General features: G+C 47.4%; 1 protein-coding gene across 3 annotated transcripts in view; it reads left to right on the top strand.

Moving 5' to 3' along the window:
* Positions 1-24,743, top strand: part of LOC142283673 (transient receptor potential cation channel subfamily V member 3-like) — a 95,428-nt gene that overhangs the window by 17,672 nt on the left and 53,013 nt on the right. Inside the window, exons 2-3 of one of the 3 annotated variants that reach the window (XM_075333142.1) lie at positions 18,007-18,084; positions 20,824-20,966. In XM_075333142.1, coding sequence (XP_075189257.1) covers positions 18,007-18,084; positions 20,824-20,966 — 221 coding nt within the window. Of the gene's footprint in view, positions 1-18,006; positions 18,118-19,684; positions 19,783-20,823; positions 20,967-24,743 lie in introns of those variants that run through there. The other 2 variants (XM_075333144.1, XM_075333143.1) reach the window with 2 other exon arrangements.

Genomic DNA, 24,743 nt, shown 5'->3' with positions numbered 1-24,743 from the left:
CAGAAGGCCCCTCTGCAGCCGATCGTCACTCACCAGCCATTGGAGTTGGTTGCCCTGGACCACGTCAAGCTCACGCCCAGCCAAAGCGGTTATACCTATGCCCTAACCATTGTAGACCACTACTTCAGGTTCATGGTGGTTGTCCCTGTAAAAGATTTGACGGGCTGTACTGCAGCTCGAGCCTTCCAGGCCTACTTCTGCCGACCGCACGGCTACCCGGAGAGGGTGCTCACAGACCAGGGCTTGGCCTTTGAAGCGGAGGTGTTCCAAGAGTTCTGTCACTTGTACGGGTGTAAGAAGATTCGGACTACGCCATACCATGCCCAGACTAATGGGATGTGTGAGAAAATGAATCACCTAGTCCTGAACCTCCTCAAGACACTACCGTTGGAAGAAAGGAACTTGTGGCCGGAGAAGTTGCCTGACCTGGTGGACATGTACAATAACATCCCCTGCAGTTTCACCAAGTGCACGCCCGCATATCTGATAAGAGCCTAACCGGGGCGGCTGCCCGTGGACCTAGAAATGGATATAGAAGCACCCAAAGCCCTTCCCTCCACTAACAACTGGGAAACCAAGCGGCAGATGCAGTACCGGCAGATCCAGGAGTATGTAGAAAGGAGAAAAAACAAAAAGCCAGCACCAAATGTGCACTACAGCACTAAACATTCCAAACTGTACTTATTATAAAAAAATTTTTGAGATTTTTGGCAAAAAATTGCAATTTCTTGAGCTGCTTCGCCACGTCACGGCAAATCTCATTTGAAGCAGTCCTACACTAAAATATTTTTATAAAATGTGCCATACGGCCTCACATATGAATAGTAGAACTGCTCTTAGCAGCACTCACCTGGTCTATTTCAATCCCGTACCCATGACTGAGTCATGGCTGTGGGCGGGACAGGTCCAAGCAAATGCTGCATGAAGTAAATAGCCTGTGGACAAAGCCTGATGACTTAATGTGAACAGTCACCAACCGCCAAAATCCAGACAGATGGAATACATCCCAAATTGGGGTGCATAGCAAGGTGGAGGTCAACCACCGACCAATTCAATGAAGAAAAAACAATAAGCCAGCACCAAATGTGCACTACAGCACTAAACATTCCAAACTGTACTTATTATAAAAAAAATTTTGAGATTTTTGGCAAAAAATTGCAATTTCTTGAGCTGCTTCGCCACGTCACGGCAAATCTCATTTGAAGCAGTCCTACACTAAAATATTTTTATAAAATGTGCCATACGGCCTCACATATAAATAGTAGAACTGCTCTTAGCAGCACTCACCTGGTCTATTTCAATCCCGTACCCATGACTGAGTCATGGCTGTGGGCGGGACAGGTCCAAGCAAATGCTGCATGAAGTAAATAGCCTGTGGACAAAGCCTGATGACTTAATGTGAACAGTCACCAACCGCCAAAATCCAGACAGATGGAATACATCCCAAATTGGGGTGCATAGCAAGGTGGAGGTCAACCACCGACCAATTCAATGAAGAAAAAACAAAAAGCCAGCACCAAATGTGCACTACAGCACTAAACATTCCAAACTGTACTTATTATAAAAAAAATTTTGAGATTTTTGGCAAAAAATTGCAATTTCTTGAGCTGCTTCGCCACGTCACGGCAAATCTCATTTGAAGCAGTCCTACACTAAAATATTTTTATAAAATGTGCCATACGGCCTCACATATGAATAGTAGAACTGCTCTTAGCAGCACTCACCTGGTCTATTTCAATCCCGTACCCATGACTGAGTCATGGCTGTGGGCGGGACAGGTCCAAGCAAATGCTGCATGAAGTAAATAGCCTGTGGACAAAGCCTGATGACTTAATGTGAACAGTCACCAACCGCCAAAATCCAGACAGATGGAATACATCCCAAATTGGGGTGCATAGCAAGGTGGAGGTCAACCACCGACCAATTCAATGAAGAAAAAACAATAAGCCAGCACCAAATGTGCACTACAGCACTAAACATTCCAAACTGTACTTATTATAAAAAAAATTTTGAGATTTTTGGCAAAAAATTGCAATTTCTTGAGCTGCTTCGCCACGTCACGGCAAATCTCATTTGAAGCAGTCCTACACTAAAATATTTTTATAAAATGTGCCATACGGCCTCACATATAAATAGTAGAACTGCTCTTAGCAGCACTCACCTGGTCTATTTCAATCCCGTACCCATGACTGAGTCATGGCTGTGGGCGGGACAGGTCCAAGCAAATGCTGCATGAAGTAAATAGCCTGTGGACAAAGCCTGATGACTTAATGTGAACAGTCACCAACCGCCAAAATCCAGACAGATGGAATACATCCCAAATTGGGGTGCATAGCAAGGTGGAGGTCAACCACCGACCAATTCAATGAAGAAAAAACAAAAAGCCAGCACCAAATGTGCACTACAGCACTAAACATTCCAAACTGTACTTATTATAAAAAAAATTTTGAGATTTTTGGCAAAAAATTGCAATTTCTTGAGCTGCTTCGCCACGTCACGGCAAATCTCATTTGAAGCAGTCCTACACTAAAATATTTTTATAAAATGTGCCATACGGCCTCACATATGAATAGTAGAACTGCTCTTAGCAGCACTCACCTGGTCTATTTCAATCCCGTACCCATGACTGAGTCATGGCTGTGGGCGGGACAGGTCCAAGCAAATGCTGCATGAAGTAATGTAGAAAGGAATCTGCGCCAGAGCCGAGAAAAGCAAGAGCAGCGCTTTAACAAGTGGGCTCTGGCTGCCCCCTTTGAACCCGGGGATGTGGTACTGAAGCACAAGAGGAGGACGCATAAGCTCGACGATCAATGGGAAAGGACCCCGTATGTCATACAGCCCACTGGATGGGAGAACGAGAAGACCTATCTGATCAGTCGTGACCAGGGGAAAACCACGGCTACCTTTTCCAGGGACCACCTGAAGAGATGCCCAGATCCCTTGAGGCTGGTGGATGAGGCTCCGGTCCCCGTGCCGAGCGGGGAAAAGAAGAAAGAGGTGATTCATACCGTAATGGGCGACTTCCCAGTGGACTGTCCTATGCAGAATGGCGCGGTAATTGTTCCCGTGATAATGTTCCCATAACCTGTGGAAGAGAGAGAGACGGAAACGCGAGCCACCCGACCAAGCGCCCAGGGATACACCTATACTGCGCCCCCGTAGGTCTCTACCTGCCATATCTGACACACGGAAGAGGGACTGGTTGTCCCCTCTGTCCCACTGCCTCCCACTGATAACACTGGGCCCAGATGGTCCACACACCCTAACCTAGATAGGCCCCCACTTAGGTACAGGGAAACTGCCATTTAGGGGTGCAATGTGTTGATTGCGTAAATAGCTGAATGAATGAATGAGCACTAATCACCCGAGGCTTTCACCTGATTTACCAGAAAGTTAAAGGCAGCGGAACCCGGCTGCCAATGTGGCACAGTCCCCGTTGGGACCCTATTGCCCGTCCCCGTTGGGACTTTGTTTTGCCCCATTTTACTTAAAGACAAGGCCGAGAACTGGCAGGCCACCCAAAAACTATTGGGCTTGTAAATAATACCTCCCTTAACCGGCCATCCGGTTTCACCGCCTCCGGAGAAGCAGACTGGAGGATGGGCCTGTGGGAAGCTGTTGGCCGAGGCCCGCCACCACTACAACCGGTGTCCATCCTCCAAGTCAGGGGTCCCCTGGATGTGGGGCCTCTGAAAGGACTGTGAAACCTGCACCCGTCCCGTTAAACACACCTGGGCCCGTTGCTGGACTGGGGAAAAGGGGTGCTGCCCACTTCTTAGGGGCAGCATCAAGGCTAGGCTGTTTGGGTGGGTGACTGGAGGACCCGGTTGCCGTATTAATAAAAATGTTTTATGTTCATAACGTTCAGTATGTGCCTCCCGTAAGGGAAGATCTGAAAAGCTAAAAGTTGAAAAGTTTGTACAAATGTTAGTATACTTGTACTATGTTCCCGTTTTTTTTCCTATTTTTCAGAAACAAAAATAAACCGGTGATGGACGGGCAGCCCGCGGACGGTCTGCATTAAACCAAGGGGGAATGTGACGCCCTGGACTAGTCAGGTCGTCCCAGGTAGTCACACACAACACCACACCCTCTCCCGATTAGGTGACATCAGTCAAACTAAAAACCTTGTCACCAGCCTTCAGGTTTGATGTTCACACCAGGGGGCGGAGCCAAGAGGTTGGCTCCACCCACCGAGGAGTTCACAGGCCTGGAGGCGGGAAAACAGACACACAAGTTCAAGTTGACAGTTCAGAGTAGTTTTGACAGTGAAGGAGGGAGGTTGAGTCCAAGGGCAGACGGTGGTGGCCGCCTGCAGGAGCTGGGATTACAGCCGGTGGAACCGTAGGGACCGGGGTCAGGCGGTGGCCCGCCGGTACTGAACCGGGGAACCGATTGGAAACCGGAGCACCAGGAGGGGTACTCAGACCCAGACGAAGCCCCGAGCCGATTGTGCCGAGTCGAATCAACTGATTGCGGACTGGACTTAAGGACCTATCCCACGCAAGTCCCGTTAGAAGACAATAGCCCAACCAAACAGGGTAAAGCCACCGCCAAGGCATAGAGAATCAAAGGGCCAGCATCTGCGGGCAAACGGGCTCCTACAGCATATACAAATCGGGGAGCGGACTACCGGTGTCTAGGCATAGGAGTCAAACATTTACACACAGAGGTGCAGGAAAAAGGCGGAAACCACCAACCTATACCGGGAGAAGCTGCAGCCGGCTGCGGGCCCCGTTCACCACTCTGTTTGGTTACCAGAGACTCAAGTGTATTGTGTCAGAGTGAGTACACCAGTGCCTTCGGGCCGCGCACCGCGCCGCACCGCACTGGCGTCCAACCCCCTCCCCCGCCTCAGCACCTCCCTCGGGCCCCCAGGACCCTCACTCCCCTACCCACGGAGTGGTCAACACCAAGCTGCGCAACACCGTCCCCGGGAGGCCTAGTCAACGGCAGCCGTGGTGTCCATCCATTCACCACAACCCGTGGGTGGCGTCACAAACTTACAATCCAAACCAAACCACCGTGACCCCGGCCGTGGAACTCCTCACCCAAGTCCTCGAGTGTAGCGCCAACCCCCTTGCAGAGCGACGTGACCCCCGGGTCCGTGAGAGGCTTGAGCCACCACCCGCAGTACTTGCACGGATCCGAGTGGCTCGGCGGTCGCAGCCGAGCCCGCGGGGCGGTACACACACTAGAAAGTGCCCTTTTTTTAAGAAAAATCCGGACCCTCTGAAAGAATCCTGCACCCGTGGTAAAAACCGCGTTAAAACCGCACCCGAATTTTTTACGCGGTTTGCCGCGGATTTACAGCAAGTTGGTCCCCGTGTATTTTTACCATTATCTATGGCAAAAACCGCAGGTACCTGCAGAAAAAGAGTGGTATGCTCATTAATTCCGCAGCAGAAAATCTGCGGGTAAATCCGCGGGTATAAAAAAATGCAGTGTGGACACAGCATTTTTTAAGACCCATAGGTTTTGCTGGGGAATTGACTGCAGCAATGTTAGACACATTTTCTGCAGCAAATCCGCGGTAAATCCACAGCGTGCGCACAGGGCCCTAAAAAGTAAAATGCAACTTCATGAATCAAATCAATTTAGTATTAACTAGAGAACGGAGAATTGATTGGAAGGACACCATCCATTGGCCAGGTCAGTAATCGGAGACCTCTGGAAGGGAGGCCTGCGAATGGGCAAGATACACAAACAACATGTCGACAATCCGGCTAATCAAAAGAGGAGCTGGTGATGCAGAGAAGTAAGGAAAATTGCAGGGCTCTTGTCCAGTGGTTACAGATTACTGACCTGGCCGAAGAACTGGAGTCCTGCGAACTGAGTCTCCCATCACTACTATCGACTGACCATTAGAATAATAGTTACCAGGTTATTTTTGCAAGCAACGTAATGAATACCGTAAAAACATGACGACTCTAGGAAGAAAGGAAAGTGAAAAAAAGGAAAATGGATGAGGTAGAAAGGATTTAAAGCAGAACTCTTAGAAGGTATAAATAAAGCTCATCCTAGATATGTCCATGATGTGCCCCTTGATATGATGGTAGAAAACAAAGTTCCAGCTCTTCTCCACCATCCACAGCTGAGGCCACAATCTCTTCCGCTGAGATCAGAGCTCGAGGACAGAATTACAGCAGAAATGTTATTAGCGCTCGTCTAGTACAGTATTATCGGAGGTATATTTTTATGTTCTTTTGGACAACCCCTCTAATAACATCTTATGCCCTGAGGTCACCATAATCTGTGCACTAGGTTCACAAACAAGAGATTGTATTATGTTTTTGTTAATTCTTCAAAGCAGCAAAGTCTCCACTTTATTCCTGCAAAACACATTTCCATCCGCCCAAATATATTACGGTACAAGAAGTAAATGGACCCAGAGCCGTAATAATATGTTCTCTGCCCATGTACCAATTTCTGAGAGTTCAAGATCAGTGCAGCTGTAAATGGAGGGGTGAAACATGAAACACTTTGTAATGAAACTTGCAGGATAAGGATCTTTTAGAGCTGGATTTATCATCTCACTCTCTGCTATAGGAGAAGGTAATAAATTAACTCTTTCATCACCGGAGTATATTTGCCTTCCTTCATGACGAAAGCAAAATGTCACCTTTTGAAATGATGAATTACTAAAGAAGAATACTTTTTTTTTTATTTCTTAATTCAGTGTCATAAGTAATTTTTTTTTTTGTTTGCATTAGGGCCGCCTATTACATTCCCTAATCGAAGTCCTTTTTGGCTACAAAACTTATCATAAAATAATCTCCAGCCTTCCAGTGCAACTGTGGTAATTACTGGAGGTCAAGAGTGTATGTAGCATAGGAAAAGTATCTTTATTTGGCCCCTTAAAGACAGAGACCCAATAAAAGAAGTTCCCCCTGTTCTTTAAGGATTAAAGGGAACCTGTCAGGTCCAAAATGCACCCAGAACCACGAGCAGTTCTGGGTGCATATTAGTAATTCCTGCCTAACTGCCCCTGTGTACACTAGCATAAATAAACAGATCTTTAGAAAAAAGTATTTCTATATATCATTTATTTTATGCTAATGAGGCCAGTGACTAGTCCCCTGGGTGTTACTTCCCTTGGCTAGTCGGCCCCCTTAGCATGTAAGCACACCCCTGTGGGCATGCTAACATGCTTAATGAATGCACAGCATCCATCAGAGGATAGTTGCGCTCACCTCTCTGCTGCCATCACGTCTGCATGATTTCGGCTTAGTGCACACTACGAAGCCGGGTGTAGAAATCCTGGCTTCAAACCCATTTAGTGAGCATGACCGAAAGTCTGGGATCATGCGCACTGAGTCGAAGTCCAGCAGCAGAGGTGAGTGAGATCATCCTCTGACACTGCGCATTCATTAGCATGTTAGCACACTCACAGGGGCGTGCTTACATGCTAAGGGGGTCAACTAGCCATGGGAAGTAGCGTCCTTGGGACTAGTCCCTGGCTTCATTAGCATATGAGAAAAGATCTTTAGAAATACTTTTTCTAAAGATCTCTTTATCGATGCTACTAGATACAGGGACATTTAGGCAGGGATTAGAAATATGCAGAATTGCTCGTGGTTCTGGGTGCGTATTTCACCTGACTGGTTCCATTTAAAGAATTAAGTAGAAGTAACAAGCAGGATGGAAAAGTGACCTGTATCAGGACCTCGGGCAGGGCGTTGGTCATTTATTTTCTCGCCAGGGGAGTCCACACTCTTTTTTTTAGTTCTGCTCCTGGAGAACGTGTTTAACTAAAATGAGGTTATTTCTATTTGCTCTAAAATATTCTGCCAGGACTGAACAGAAAACTTCATAAAGCAGGATTTCATGTCCTCCTCCCCTTTATATTCATTGTAAAAGCCTTAGTTTTCAACAAGCACGGCAATAAAATATTTGAGACTTTATAAAAATTGTATAGAGCTGAATGTGTTTTACCACATCACAGAGTAACAGAAGATAGTAGTAGTGATATAAAAATCCTATGATCTGATGTGAAGCAAAATGTGGGTAATATTCTCCGACAAACGATGTTCTGTAACCTTTGCTTCTGCAGAATAATCAGACCAAAGGTGCAGAGAGGAAAAGATTAATTTTAGAGTATAATAGAGGAAGGGGGTAGTGAATTCAATTTGGATTTTTCAGACAAAAAATTCTGGTATGTGAATGTACAGTCATGGCCAAAAGTTTTGAGAATGCTACAAATATTAATTTTTACAACGTCTACTGCTTAAGTTTTTCTAATGGCAATTTGCATATACTCCAGAATGTCATAAAGAGTGATCAGCTTAACAGCAATTACTTGCAAAGTCAATATTGGCTAAGAAAATGAACTTTAACCCCCAAAGCACATTTCAACATCATTGCATTCCTGCCTTAAAAGGAGCAGCTAACATTGTTTTAGTGATTGTTCCATTAACACAGGTGTGGGTGTTGATGAGGACAGGGCTGGCGATCAATCAGTCATGATTAAGTAAGAATGAGACCACTGGACACTTTAAAAGGAGGCTGGTGCTTGGTATCATTGTTTCTCTTCAGTTAACCATGGTTATCTCTAAAGAAACACGTGCAGCCATCATTGCTCTGCACAAAAATGGCCTAACAGGGAAGAGTATCGCAGCTACAAAGATTGCACCTCAGTCAACAATCTATCGCATCATCAAGAACTTCAAGGAGAGAGTTTCCATTGTTACCAAAAAGGCTCCAGGGCGCCCAAGAAGGACCAGCAAACGCCAGGACCGTATCTTAAAACTGTTTCAGCTGCGGGATCGGACTACCAGCAGTGCCGAGCTAGCCCAGCAATGGCAGCAGGCTGGTGTGAGTGCTTCTGCACGCACTGTGAGGTGGACACTGCTTGAGCAAGGCCTGGTTTCAAGGAGGGCAGCAAAGAAGCCACTTCTCTCCAGAAAAAACATCAGGGACCGACTGATATTCTGCAAAAGGTACAGGGAGTGGACTGCTGAGGACTGGGGTAAAGTCATTTTCTCAGATGAATCACCTTTTCGATTGTATGGAACATCTGGAAAACAGCTTATTAGGAGAAGAAGAGGTGAGCGCTACCACCAGTCTTGTCTCATGCCAACTGTTAAGCATCCTGAAACGATTCATGTGTGGGGTTGCTTCTCAGCCAAGGGAATCGGCTCACTCACAGTCTTGCCTAAAAACACAGCCATGAATAAAGAATGGTACCAGAATGTCCTCCAAGAGCAACTTCTCCCAACTGTCCAAGAGCAGTTTGGCGCCCAACAATGCCTTTTCCAGCATGATGGAGCACCTTGCCATAAAGCAAAGGTGATCACTAAATGGCTCATGGAACAAAACATAGAGATTTTGGGTCCATGGCCTGGAAACTCCCCAGATCTTAATCCCATTGAGAACTTGTGGGCAATCATCAAGAAACGGGTGGACAAACAAAAACCAACAAATTCTGGCAAAATGCAAGCATTGCTTATGCAAGAATGGACAGCTATCAGTCAGGATTTGGTCCAGAAGTTGATTGAGAGCATGCTAGGGAGAATTGCAGAGGTCCTGAAGAAGAAGGGTCAACACTGCAAATATTGACTTGCTGCATTAACTCATTCTAACTGTCAATATAACCTTTTGGTACTCATAATATGATTGCAATTATATTTCTGTATGTGATGTAAACATCAGACAAACACAATTAAAAACCAGAGGGCAACAGATCATGTGAAAATATAATTTTGGTGTCATTCTCAAAACTTTTGGCCATGACTGTAGCAGGACTATTTATTCCTATTTTTCCTGAAGGAAAGGCAAGATTCCCAGAATTGTTAACCCATGTAGAACACAAGCGTTTACTAACACAGACGTTCCGGGAGAACTTTATTCGGTGGTAGGACAGTGTTTCTAAAGCCTGCTTTACACGTTGCAATTTCGCATACGATTTCGTATGTGATTTGCAACGCCCCCATCGTATGTGTGGCACGTTCAATTTGTTGAACGTGCCGCACATACAAGTAACCCCCGTCACACGTACTTACCCGTCCATACGACCTCGCTGTGGGCGGCGAACGTCCACTTCCTGGAGTGGGAGGGACGTTCGGCGTCACAGCGACGTCACACGGCAGCCGGCCAATAGAAGGGGAGGGGCGGAGCTAAGCGGGACGTAAACATCCCGCCCACCTCCTTCCTTACGCATTGTGGGCTGGGAGCCGCAGGACGTAGGTAAGATCTGTTCATCGTTCCCGGGGTGTCACACACTGCGATGTGTGCTACCCCGGGTACGATGAACAATCTAACGTGCAATTCTAGAGACAGGTACGATGTGTATGCGATGAACGTTTTAAAGTTCAATCGCAATCGCACGTAGCTGTTACACACTGCAATGTACTTACAATGCCGGATGTGCGTCACTTACTACGTGACCCCGCCGACACATTGTAAGATACATTGCAGCGTGTAAAGCGGGCTTTAGTCCAGCACCTACTGGATTAAATTAGGATATGTCCCCAAGATGAGAATTTGGTGAATTTCTGTTTCTGCACCCAATAAGTAAATTAGTTTTCTTGTGTTTTTTTTATTGCATTTTTAGTGCATTTTTTATGCATTTTTATTAACACAGTTATGTGTGGATTACATGTGCTTTGAATTCACTTTCGCAGGCAAATGCACAAAAAAATACAAATAAGTCTACTCATAAAACTAAGCGTACTCACAAAAGAAATTTATATTTTGCAAATTACAAAAATGCACCATAGGTCAGTTTACACAGGGTAAAAGAAAGCATAATGGGCATGAGATTTCTACCAATCCAAGCCACTTAGTCATTTTTTTCACTCCATTTAATAATGAAGTAACTGCTTACAGTTTTTAAGCAAAAATAATAGCACAATATTCCAAAAGCATGTAGGCGTCTAATGAGCTTTTGAGATTTCCCATTGACTTGTATTGTAAAGTAAAAAGCACCTTATGAGTGGCACCGCTTACCATTTTTAGAAACCTGAAGTCGTTCTCACATAAAAATACATGTTCATTCTTCTGAGTGTTTTCTGAAAAAGTTTTTCACACTGATTCCATGGAGTTTTTGTGTTTTGTAGAACCCCTGTTCCCTGGCTGCAGTTTAAACAGAAAAACAAACTGTGCTTTAGGCCTCATTTTTGTAACTAAAAAAACAGTCTCCGTTTCTCAGTGTTTTGGAACCAGTTTTCATCCGTCGTGATCAGTTCTATAGATGTACACAATACATACACATACACTGTATTTTTCAGACTATAAAGGCCCCGTAATACACAGAGATAAATCTTTGGCAGATCTGTGGTTGCAGTGAAATCATGGACATATTGTTCCATTTGTACACAGCCACAAACCTGGCACTGATTGTCCACAATTTCACAGATCTACCACAGATCTACCACAGATCTACCACAGATCTACCACAGATCTACCACAGATCTACCACAGATCTACCACAGATCTACCACAGATCTACCACAGGTCTACCACAGATCTACCACAGGTCTACCACAGATCTACCACAGATCTACCACAGATCTGACACAGATTTATCTCTGTGTGTGACAGGGCCTTAAGATGCACCCCAAATTTAGAGGCACAAGATAGGAAAAAAACTTAATGTTAAAATTAGAGTCCGTCTTATAGACCAATTGTAAGTTGCAGGGGTGCCGTGGGGTCATAGGAAGTTGGCGACGGGACAAGTGGGGCAATGCTATGAGGAGGGGGTGTCATCGCTGTGTGAGGCAGATGCCATTGATCTCCCACCGACGAACACGATGGACCTCAGGAAGATGGCACCGGAGGTGGCGCAGGCACAGATTGAGATCTCAGCAATTTTCGTAAAGTTCATTGCGTCCTTCGCCAGGAGATCAAAGGCACTTGCTTGGCGCCGCCAGTAAATCCCCTTCTCCCAACCCAGGGTCCGCAGCATCTCCTCACTCGTGTCGCCACCAGCTTCCTGGGACCCCGCGCTCCACTGCCCCCGTGCTCCTCAGTAAACTACATTTGGCTTATAAGACGCACCCCCATTATCCCCTCATTTTTGGAGGAAAAAAAGTGTGTCTTATAATTGGAAAAATAAGGTATATTTATGTATAAGTGTCGCAGGCGGGGGCGCAGACCACGGCAGGGGAGGTTATCCGAGGCGCTCGGATCCAGGATCGTGGCTGTGGCTCATGCATCAGCCCGCCACCCAGAACTGTATAAAAGGGGTTATTTACAGGGGAGAGTTTGTCAGGGACGCCACCGGTGGGTTGCGGTGATGGTTGGTAACACCGCCGCTGCCTTTGTGTGGGATGCCGGGGGCTGATAGAACGGGGCAGCAGGATGATGTTGTTGCGGGCAGGGCCTGACTGACCACGTCACGGGAGGCTACCCGAGGTGCTCGGATCCGGGATCGTGGCTGGGGCTTGAGTGGCAGCCGGATCCAGGGCTCATGCAGCGGCCCCTCGCCCACAACAATAAAAAGGGTATTTAGAGGGGAAGAGTTTGTCAGTGACGCCACCCGTGGGTTGCGGTGATTTGTTGGTGGCACCACCGCTGCCTTTGTATGGGACGCCCGGGGCTGATGGAGCGGGGCAGCAAGATGGTATTCCCTCCACAGGTAGGGGAGGTGCCGTCCCGGGGCCCTGAGGATAGTGAGGGTGCAAGGAGCAGTCTTTTGGAAGGAACCGGATAGTACCGATGCACTCACTGTGGTAATAAAACACACAAAGTCCGTATTGTAAACCAAGGCCAGATGCCGAGAGCCTCTGGAGGGGTGTGCTTGGTCCCGCACACGAGCTGAAAGGGCAGGGGCCCTTCCTCCTGCACTTGTAGTTTCTTGTGTGTTGACTTAATCCGCATAAAACGGGAGAAGTCCGCTCCCTGTGGTTCCGTGTGCTTGGCAACTCTTGCCCGCGAAAACTGACCTGTGGGATCTCTGTGGGCTCTGGTGGATGCCCTATCCCCCACGTTGGGCTTCCGTTTCGCTCTCTGGGCTACTCATGGGACAAGATCTGGAACCTTGTTACCTGCTGGCTAATCGGTAAGGTGCTTGAAGCGGTCCTTGCCCTGGGGTCCAGGTGCCCCAACTGTGCACGGCCTCCGGACCGGTTCCCCGCTGTTGGCACCGGCGGGCTACAACCCTGCCCCGGTCCACTTGAGGTCTCCCGCAATCAGATCTTCGTCACCTGCGGCCCTGCTCTGCCGTCTGCCACCTAGTAAGTAGTCCGGTAGTCCAGGGGCTCCGACCCCTGACTCCGCTGTCACTCCACACTCCTCTCACATCAACTGTCAGACCCTAACTCCCACTTTAACTCAACTCCACTCTCGTGTTCCCTCCCCTGACACCTCAGGACCCCTAGGTGGGCGTCTCCATCTGCCTGGTCCCGCCCACTGGTGTGTCCCTATTGTCCATGGGGGTGACTAGGCTTTTGTGGCTGATGTTACCTATGTGTGGTGTTGTGTTGGTATGCCAAGGAGGATGGAGGCCTGCACCTGGAAGATTTAAGCAGTCTCTGTGACAACCTGGTTTTGCCAGGGTCTCACAGGTACACCTCCAAGGGTAGGGGAGGTGTAGTCCCGGGGCCCAGGTGCAGGTGGAGTGTAGTGCTGGGACGCAGTCTGCAGGCTGGACTGGATGATAAAGGTGTACTCACAGTTTTCAAATACGTCACACAAAGTTCAAGTAGTAAACCAAATGCCGGATACCAGTAGCCTCCAGAGGGGTGTGCTCGGGTCCTGCACACCGGTGAACAGAACAGGGGACCTTCCTCCTGCACTCTAGTTTGGTGTCTCGTGTGTTGACTATTCCGCATGAAACGGGAAAAGTCCACTCCCGGTGTCTTTGCTGTGGGAGCTGTGGCCCGCGAGATCTGATCCTTGGGGTCTTTGCAGCCATTTGCAGACGCCCTATCCCCCGCATTGGGCTTTCGTCTCGCTCTATCTGGGCTACTTGTGGGACAAGATCTGGAACCTTGTCCCCTTCTGGCTAATTGACACGGTGCTTGCAGCTGTCCTCGCCCTGGGGTCCAGGTACCCCGACTGTACATGGCCTCTGGACCAGATTCCCGCTGTCGGCACCGGCGGGCTACAACCCTGCCCCGGTCCACTTTAGGTCTCCCGCGACCCGATCTCCGTTGCCTGTGGCCCTGCTCTGCCGTCTGCCACCTAGTCAGCTCAGGTAGTCCGGTAGTCCGGGAGCTACAACCCCTGACTACCACTTCACTCCTCTCACTTCCTCTATCCAAGTTTATCTGACTTGTTCCTGTGTCTGACTCAGACTCCTCCACTCTACTGACGTGTTCCCTCCCCTGACACCTCAGAACCCCTAGGTGGGCGTCACCATCTGCCTGACCCCATCCACTGGTGTGTCCCTATTGTCCTTGGGGGGGGGGGGGTGACTAGGCTTTGTGGCTGGTGTTTGTACCTGTGTGGGGCTGTTTTGGTAGGACAAGGAGGAGAGAGTCCTGCATCTGAAAGATGGATGCAGTCTCCTGTGACAACCTGATTTTGTCAGGGCGTCACATAAGTTTAGCCAGCTTCTCCTGTTGAATGGCCTGTGAAAAATGTCCAGCATATGGATAGCATCTAAGTGTTGTTTGATTTTTTATGGACCTAAAGACTTATCTTAGCAAGTTTGATCCGTGACTCAGATCAAAATTGGACATGTCGCTGTGATTTTGTGCTGACTACTCAATCAATTGCCCTATAGACTGTGTGAACAAACCTATAAACTACAGTGGGGGAAATAAGTATTTGATCCCTTGCTGATTTTGTGTGCAAACCTCATCATCAACTACGAAAAACATCTGACTGCTGTGCTTGCCAACAAGGATTTTGCTACCAAGTATTAAGTCTTTTTTGCCAGAGGGATCAAATACTTATTTCTCTCTGCATAATGCAAATAAATTTATATTATTTATACAATGTGTGATTTTCTGCATTATATTTTGGATATTCTATCTCTCACTGTTAAAATTAACCTACCCTTAAAATTATAGACTGTTCATGTCTTTCTCAGTGGGCAAACTTACAAAATCAGCAAGGGATCAAATACTTATTTCCCCCACTGTATATTAGGTACAGGTCTTAAAAACATGAAAAACATGGCTATAATACATAAGTGGAAAACTGACATCAGAATGATCCCTAATTCACCCTTCCCCAGACCAGCGCTAGACTGGAGGGTGAGTAAAGTACACTACAAACTTCAGCTAGGATACAACGGTTTTCTGAAAACCCCTTGAAAAGGAACCTGTCACCAGTTTTTCGGCCTATAAGCTGCGGCCACCACCAGTGGGCTCTTATATACAGGATTCTAACATGCTGTATATAAGAGCCAAGGCCGCTGTGTAGAACATAAAAATCACTTTATAATACTCACCTAAATGGTCACTGCGGTGAAGTCAGGTCATATGGGCGTCTCCGCTCTCCGGTGCTGGCGTCCCCTCTTTCGGCCATCTTCGTCCTCCTTCTGAAGCCTGTGTGCATGACGTGTCCTATGTGTCATAAACACTCACCGCAGGACCTCAATGCCGACGAGTATTGATGGCGTAGGACAGGGCCGGACTGGGACTGAAATTCAGCCCTGGAACTCAAACCAAAGCAGCCCACATGCAAAAATCGCTTTCCAAAAAAATAACCATTTGCATTAGCATTGTGGTAAATTTAGCACCTCAATACATACTTGTACGCATGCAGCACCAGTACTGTAGCTGGAACTTGCCATAAAGATATGTGTAATTACCATAACAGAAAAGAGTCATGGTTTTAAATATTTTTTATTAAACGTATAGAATATACTAACATCATCCTTCTCAAAATAAAACAATTAAATATGTGCAGCATGTCATAAAGAAAAAAATTGACATAAAAATGTGCAATATACAAGGATTGTCCACTACTCAAGACATCCCATTCTCACTTAATATATTACCCCATGTAAAATAATATTCACCTATACTCGCCTCTGCTGATGGCCCTGTTTCAGACTGTTTCTGCTGATGCCTGTTTCACAGGCAGAGCATCGCACCCTCTCTCTCCCCCTTTCCACAGGCAGAGCATCGCACCGTCTCTCCCCCCCCTTCCCACAGGCAGAGCATCGCACCCTCTCTCTCCCCCCCCTTCCCACAGGCAGAGCATCGCACCCTCTCTCTCCCCCCCCTTCCCACAGGCAGAGCATCGCACCCTCTCTCTCCCCCCCCTTCCCACAGGCAGAGCATCACACCCTCTCTCTCCCCCCCCCTTCCCACAGGCAGAGCATTGCACCCTCTCCCCCCCCCCTTCCCACAGGCAGAGCATCGCACCCTCTCTCTCCCCCCCTTCCCACAGGCAGAGCATCGCACCCTCTCTCCCCCCCCTTCCCACAGGCAGAGCATCGCACCCTCTCTCTCCCCCCCCTTCCCACAGGCAGAGCATCGCACCCTCTCTCTCCCCCCCCCTTCCCACAGGCAGAGCATTGCACCCTCTCCCCCCCCCCTTCCCACAGGCAGAGCATCGCACCCTCTCTCTCCCCCCCTTCCCACAGGCAGAGCATCGCACCCTCTCTCCCCCCCCTTCCCACAGGCAGAGCATCGCACCCTCTCTCTCCCCCCCCTTCCCACAGGCAGAGCATCGCACCCTCTCTCTCCCCCCCTTCCCACAGGCAGAGCATCGCACCCTCTCTCCCCCCCCCTTCACACAGGCAGAGCATCGCACCCTCTCTCTCCCCCCCCTTCCCACAGGCAGAGCATCGCACCCTCTCTCTCCCCCCCCTTCCCACAGGCAGAGCATCGCACCCTCTCTCCCCACGGTCAGAGCATCGCACTTACTGCTGCACACTATTGCACCCAGAGACGGTGACCTACAATCCCTTTTTATTTCCCCCTGAGGCTCATACATGATAAGCTCCATCAGATATTACCTCCTGTTATATCACAAACGTCGGGGTAGAAAAACAGCAGAAACAGGGAAGATGGGAAACATCCTGCTGCTTGTACGGCAAACTGTGCACTGACTGCCGGGAACTACAGGCTCCTCCCACACAAGAGGCCGGTCACATGGGTGTGACGTCAGCAGAGGTCCCTCTGGCCACTGGGATCTAGCCTCTACCATAATACCGGCAGCGGCCAGCAGCATTGAAAATTGGTGGCGGGGGCCGCTCACCGGACCCCGCCGCTATAGTGGCGGCCGGCGGGTGGCGGCAGCCACAAAATAATTTTAAACAGCAGGCAGTGCGGGAGAGGCGGGGGGCGGCCCCCCCACCCCTCCACCGGCCAGCCCACCGGGAGACGTCCCGCCCCTCCCGCCTGTCAGTCCGGGCCTGGCGTAGGACACATCATGTACCCCGACTTCAGAAGAAGGAGGGCAAAGATGGCCGAAAGAGGAGGTGCCGGCACCAGAGAATGGAGACGCTCATATGACCCAACTCCACCGCAGTGACCGTTTAGGTAAGTATTATAAAGTCATTTTTACGTTCTACACAGCGGCCTGGGCTCTTATATACAGCATGTTAGAATGCTGTATATAAGAGCCCACTGGTGGTGGCCGCAGCTTATAGGTCCCAAATCTGGTGACTGGTTCCCTTTAAGAACCCGCAAACCTATGATAATACACAGTGCACCACATTTATGCCCAGTAAGAGGATCATGTGTGTACTGTACCTCCTAGAGATATAGCATATATGCGTCTTACAGGTTGAGAACCAAAATGCTAGGAGACATAGAATCCCCCTCACCGCAGGGTCACCAGAAAATAAAAGCTATGAGTGAAGACAATGAAGTTTAAGTTTCAACATTTCATTTTTATTAACCCTATAATAATCCATGGGCTCCTCTACTTCCCTTATGCGTCAGTTATGTAAGTGATCTTTTTTTAATGTTTGTTCCTAAAAACTAAACAAAAGTATGAACCTTATCTACAGTACCATTTGTAAATAATGTCATTGACTGAACACTACGTGTCAATGTTATTCCATAGCATGATAATAAATAGATTTCTTTCACAACCTTTAGGTAACTATAATGACCTGATAAATGATTCTATTAATGAACTTGTACTTTATTCTTATAGTGACAACAGCAAATGTGACAATACGGATTCCCCCTCCGATGATGTGACCTCCTGCCTGCTGAACGTGCACAGCACCAAGTAACTTCTTCTTACATATTGGTGACATTAAGGGTGAGACCACTCGGGGTGGCTGCATGCAACCGGATCTCCACCAACGCATAGTGGCCTTGGCCACATGATTTAGTCAGAAATTTCTGAAAAGAATGTTTTACAATGAAAACGTACATAACAACTCACTGTGGTTGCCCAAGTTAGCAATTGTGTCAGCAGTCATGTTCCGTTCTATATGTCTCCATATGTGCAGACAGGCGATGGTGTAACGTGGCTGCCACCCTCACAGCCGCCATTAGTGTTTGCAAGTGCCCTATTCTGTAGTACATGTTACAGTTTGAAGGAAATAAAACTTAAGAACTCATTTTTTGAATAAAAACTCATTTAAAGATAGTCATGGATGAAAGTGTTGGCATTCTTGAAATTGTTACAGAATGTTTTTGCAATTACATGTTTTATCACATACGTTGATTTCCTTTGTGTGTATTGGAACAACACAAAAAAAAAACAAAGGAGAAAAAAAAGCAAATTGGACATAAGCAAGTGATGCTCATTCAAACTCATCTGTGGCAAGTAACAGGTATGGGCAATATGAAAACCACACCTGAAACCAGCTAAAAAGGGGAGAAGTTGACTAAGTTTTTGTAGTGTGTGTCCATAGTCGGGACACAAATCACTTTTGGCCCTTATTTAGATTGAGGTCTGTTCTGAGCCATGGTAAGGTTTTAATACTAGATAGTGTTAGGTACCATCTCGATTTGGGTACACCTTGTCGTAGTCAAATGGCTTTACACTTTTTTGATCAAAAATAGTGTTTATTAAGTAACCTATGTTTATTTCTAAGCAATATTGCTTTTTACTTATTTACAGCAGGGAATATGTCCATATTATTTTTATCTTGGGTTTTGTTAACATAATTAAGAAGTTTACAACACATTGCATTGTAGTTAATCTCCATGGACGTGGAGGACAGAGAAAAATTAATGAAAGTTTGCAAAGCAGGAGAGCCCAGATGGTGGATAAACATCCCCAATCAATTTCCAAAGAAATTCAAGCTGTCCTGCAGCTCAGGGTGCATCAGGGTCAGCGCAAACTATCCATTGACATTTGAATTAAATTAAACACTATGGGAGGAGACCCAGGATGACCCCACTGCTGACATGGAGACATAAAAAAGCTAGACTGCAGTTTACCAAAATGTACAGGAGTAAGACTAAATCCTTCTGGGAAAATGTCTTATGGGCAGATGAGACCAAGATAGAGCTTTTAGCTAAAGCACATCATTCTACTATTTACTGAAAATGGAATGAGGCCTACAAAGAAAAGAACACAGTACCTACAATCAAATATGGTGGAGGTTCAAAGAGGTTTTGGGGTTGTTTTGCTGGCTCTGGCATGAGGTGCCTTGACTGTGGGCAATGCGACATAAAATCTAAAGATTACAAAAGGATTTTGGAAAGCAATGTAGTGCACAGTGTCAGAAACCTGGGAACGCATCCGAGTTCATGTGTTTTCCAGCAGGACAATGACCCAAGGTATACTTTAAGAAGCCACCAGAAATAGATGGAAACAAAGCGCTGAAGAGTTCTGAAGTGGCAGCAATGAGTCTGGATCTAAATCCCATTGAACACCTCAGGACAGATCTTAAAATTACTGTTTGGAGAACGCGCCTTCAAATATGAGACCTGGAGCAGTTTGCAAAAGAAGAGTAGTTCACAATTCCAGGTGAGAGGAGTAAGTAGCTTGTTGATGGTTATAGGAAGTGACTTATTGCAATTATTTATTCTGAAGGGTAAAGAGTGTGCAACCAAATATTAAGTTGAAGGTGCCAACAATTTTGTCTTATCCATTTTTGGAGTTTTGTGTGAAATTATGTTCATTTTGCCTTTTTATCCAGAGGATTTTTTTGTGTTGTTTCAATACACACACAAAGGAAATAAACATATCTATAACAAAGCATATTTAATTACGATAATTTTTTGGAAGAAATACATCATTTTCTGGAAAAATGTCAAGGGCGCCATCACTTTCAGCCATGACTGTATTTGGTAAGTTTAGAATGTTTGAAAGTGACCAAGCATCTTTTAAAAACTACCCCATCAATGTATAAGATTTATCCGCAGGCCATAATCAACACAAGAATAGATGATTTTGAAGCACCTCTGTGTTTGAAAAAGTTTGATTATTTTGATTTGATTTGACATTTGATTAATCTGATATCACTATGTTATTTAAAGGGAATATGTCAGCATGTTTTTACATACAGAAATAGTGCTATATCTGTATGGGTGATTGTCCCCTAATAAAAATGTTCCCTTATTTGTATTGATCAAATGTGCCCGTCATGAAAAATCCAGTGTAAAGACCATATGAAAATCAGCCTGCAGGTGCACAGAGGGCGTGTCAATGCACATTGAGGAGGAGTCAAATTGTAGTGGCATGCCCCCAGTTAGCTGTCAGTCTGATTTGCATATGGCTGATAGCTGCATGTCTCATGACAGGCACAGCAGATCTCTACAGAAAAAGATATTTTTATTAGGGGACCCGTTCCTATACAGCCGTACCACTACTTCCAAATGTTAAAAATATGCTGGAACGTTTCATTTAACTATCATGGGCTTAAAATTGGTCACCTTTTGGTTTTCTGCCTTTCACGTGTAAGATTATGTATATGTAAAAGGTTTTGCTATTAATTTTTCATTAAATATGCAATAAGTTTATTACAATTTGCACATAAGATTCTAAAAGTCTTTTTAATCTTTATAGTAAATGTGAACCCAACTTAATACATGAAAAACAAAGTCATAAAATATTGAAAGCAGTCACAGAAGGCGACATATTGTCACTGAACAGAGTTCTGGAAGAAATTGAGCAATTGTCTTTAGAATGTACAGATAAGCCTGCTCAAGGTAATACAAAGATGGTGAGACGACATTCTGCTCTATGTAATTGTGATTATCTTATTAGGACTCTTTTCGTGTTTTTTTATTTTCTTTTCATTAGCTCCACATATATGTATTTAATGGAAGGCCGTGACACATGACAGTGGCATCCGTCTCTCACTGAAATTCTTTGCAAAATGCGAAATACAAATGCAAAATGAGGACAGAGCTGGTTGCGCAGTGGTGTACTGGACTGAGGGTTATTGTAAGTTGTAGGCTTGTCGGAAGAGGTGGGTCTTCCAGTTCCTCTTGAAGCTTTTCACGGTAGGAGAGAGTCTGATATGCTGGGGTAGAGTATTCCAGAGTATGGGGGAGGCAAGGTAGAAATCTTGTATGCGACTGTGGGAACAGGAGATAAGAGAGGAGTAAAGAAGGAGATCTTGTGAGGATCTGAGGTTGCGTGCAGTTAGGTACCGGAAGACTAGGTCACAGATGTAAGGAGGAGACAGGTTGTGGATGGCTTTGTAGGTCATGGTTAATGTTTTAAACTAGAGTCTTTAAGCAATGGGAAGCCAGTGAAGGGATTGGCAGAGTGGCGAGGCTGGGGAATAGTGAGGGGAGAGGTGGATTAAGCGTTCAGGATAGATAGGAGGGGTGCAAGAGTGTTGGAAGGAAGGCCAGAGAGCAGGAGGTTGCAGTAGTCGAGGTGATGATGAGGGCATGTACTAATGTTTTTGCTGATTCTTGGTTAAGGAAAGCACGGAAAGCCAGTAAAGGAAATATATTATTACAAGGACTGAAATGTAAACCATAACCCTTCCAATGTAATAACAGGAGACCTGTGAAATAAGTTATAATAATGATCTCAAATACTTGTGCCTAAAGGGTGCTTTACACGCAACGATATCGTTAATGAGATATCGTTGGGGTCACGTCGTTAGTGACGCACATCCGGCGTCATTAGCGATATCATTGCGTGTTATACCTAGGAGCGACGATCACCGATCGCAAAAGCGTCGAATCATTGATCGTTGTCACGTCATCCATTTTTATAATATCGTTGGTAGTTCATGCCGCAGGTTGTTCGTCGTTCCTGCGGCAGCATACATCGCTACGTGTGACACCGCAGGAATGAGGAACAACCTCGTACCTGCGGCCGCCCGCAATGAGGAAGGAAGGAGGTGGGTGGGATGTTCGTTCCGCTCATCTCCGCCCCTCCGCTTCTATTGGGCGGCCGCTTAGTGACGTTGCTGTGACGCTGAACGAACCACCCCCCTTAGAAAGGAGGTGGTTCGCCGGCAACAGCGACGTCGCTAGGCAGGCAAGTCCCGTGTGACGGGTGTTAACGATGTTGTGCGCCACGGGCAGCGATTTGCCCGTGACGCACAACCGACGGGGGCGGGTACGCTCGCTAGTGTAACGCCCTGGCAAAACCAGGTAGTCACAGTTAGGGCCCCGCATAACACCTTCCCTCATTAGGAAACACACAGCCAACCATTAAACCCTAGTCACCCCCCCTTAGGGACAGTTAAGGCTGCTTTACATGGTACAACCGATTGTCCGATTTCACAATCGATCGTACCCGCCCCCGTCCTTTTTGCGTCATGGGCAAATCGCTGCCCGTGTCGCACAAAGTCAGTAACCCCCGTCACACATACTTACCTCTCGTGCGACCTTGCTGTGGGGGGCGAACGTCCACTTCCTGGAGTGGGAGGGACGTTCGGCGTCATAGCGACGTCACACGGCCGCCGGCCAATGGAAGCGGAGGGGCGGAGATGAGCGGGACGTAAACATCCCGCCCACCTCCTTCCTTCACATAGCCGGCGGCGGCCGCGTGACGCAGGTGAGCTGCTGTTCATCATTCCCGGGGTGTCACACGGAGCGACGTGTGCTACCCCGGAAACGATGAACAAATAAATTAAATGATATTATGGAACCTAGCGAGCAGTACACGACTCACGATTTGTGAGCGATACTGCGTCGCTAGGAGGTGTCACACAGGCCGACATCGCCAGCGATGCCGGATGTGCGTCACAAAAACCGTGACCCCAATGATCTATCGCACGATAGATTGTCTGGTGTAAAGCAGCCTTTAGACACACCAGTGGGCATTGCCAGGCAGTTGGTGCATGCCCACCCAGGGGTTTAGACAGCCCGGGGGTGGGAAAAACAGGCAGATCAGTTTTAGAGTTCAGTGAGAGTGGAGGTCAGGCCTGTGTGTCAGGCCTGAAGCTGACTGACAGGTACCAGGGTAGGAGCCCTGGTGCCACTGGCTAGGAGGCAGACGGTGGTCTCCGTCAACAGGAGACGGGAAGACGGCTCGGTGGAACCGAGGTGGACCGGGCCAGGGTTGGAGCCCGCCGGTACCGACACGGGGAACCGACCCGGAATCCGTAGCACAAAGGGGGTACTCAGACCCTGAAGCCAGGAACCAGAACCTACTGGAACTGGTTAATTAACCGATTGAGGCTCGGACTAGAGGTCCTGTCCCACCCAAAGTCCCTCATAGAAGACAACAGCCCATTGATTAGGGATAAGAGGTCACCGCCAAGGCCCATAGATCCCACGGGCCAGCGTCTGCGGGCACGGCTCCTTAGGCCACATCCAGCCGGGAGCGGACTCCTACATTTCATTCAAGGAAGTCTTTTTTACTTAAAATGGTGCAGGAAAAGGATAGAGACCACCAGCCGGGTGGGGGATCCCGAACACAGCCGGCCATGGCACCGGCCACCACCACCTTGGTTTACCAGAGACTTGTGTGTTTTCCTAACAGTGAGTACACCAGCACCCTCTGTGGTCGTCATTCCCGCTGCACCAGAGCCATCGGGTCCCGGGGCCACCATCCCTGCCCACGGAGGGGTTAACATCTTGCTGTACAACATCTCCCCTGGATGCCCCGTAACAGCAGCGGTGGTGTCCCACCTCACCACACACCGTGGGTGGCATCATGAACCTATTATGGCCTAGCCCGTACATCTACGGCCCCCATTTTATTCGGGGTGTCCACGAGACCCCCGGGTCCGGAGACCCTCGAGCCACCACCTCTGAAGGTCCGGATCCGAGCAGCGGCGGCTGCTGGCAGGGGCGCGGCACACTAGCGATATCGATAGCGATATTGCAGCGTGTAAAGTGCCCTTAAGGCCTATGATGGTATTGAACAGTGATCCTCAAACTTTCTAACATTGAGAGCCACATCCATCTCTGACAGAAGGTCATGAGCTACATCCTTCTCCCGCCTCCCTCACAGTAGTGTTATCCAGAGACCCCATTATTGGTATAACAGCTAAAGCTTTTACACAGAAATCACACTGAGACAGTAGACCAGGATCCAAGTGTTCTTACCTCCATTCTGATCTGATAATCGGTGTGGGACTACTCACAAAAGTCACCACCTGGAGATCTTCTCTTCATAGCGGTTTACTAGACCTGGTCATAACATACCAAGCTGGCAAACACCCGCAAGACACACATCTTGGGCCCACGAGCCACATGTGGCTCACGAGTCAAAGGTTGGGGACCCCAGGTATTGAGTATCAGGAACAAAATACTTCCCTGATTGGCAATCACCCTTTTTCTGATGAAAGTGTGCATTAAGCAATATGGTTTCCAAAAAGGATATATGGCCGAAATAAAGAATAGGAAAGTTACTAAGAAAGAAATAGAAGAGGAGAAAAAAAAGGAAAGGTGGGAGGAGGGGGGTTGAGAAGGGAAGTGTGGCGCCCTGGACAAGCCAGGGGCCACAGAGCACAACACCAACACACCCCACACTCCCGGCAGGCACACCGAAGTCAGACACAAAACCCT

The sequence above is a fragment of the Anomaloglossus baeobatrachus genome, chromosome 2 (assembly GCF_048569485.1).
Source record: "Anomaloglossus baeobatrachus isolate aAnoBae1 chromosome 2, aAnoBae1.hap1, whole genome shotgun sequence".
Lineage (NCBI taxonomy): Eukaryota > Metazoa > Chordata > Amphibia > Anura > Aromobatidae > Anomaloglossus > Anomaloglossus baeobatrachus.
The sequence above is the reverse complement of the archived record's forward strand: the minus strand, read 5'-3'. Positions and strand labels throughout refer to the sequence as shown.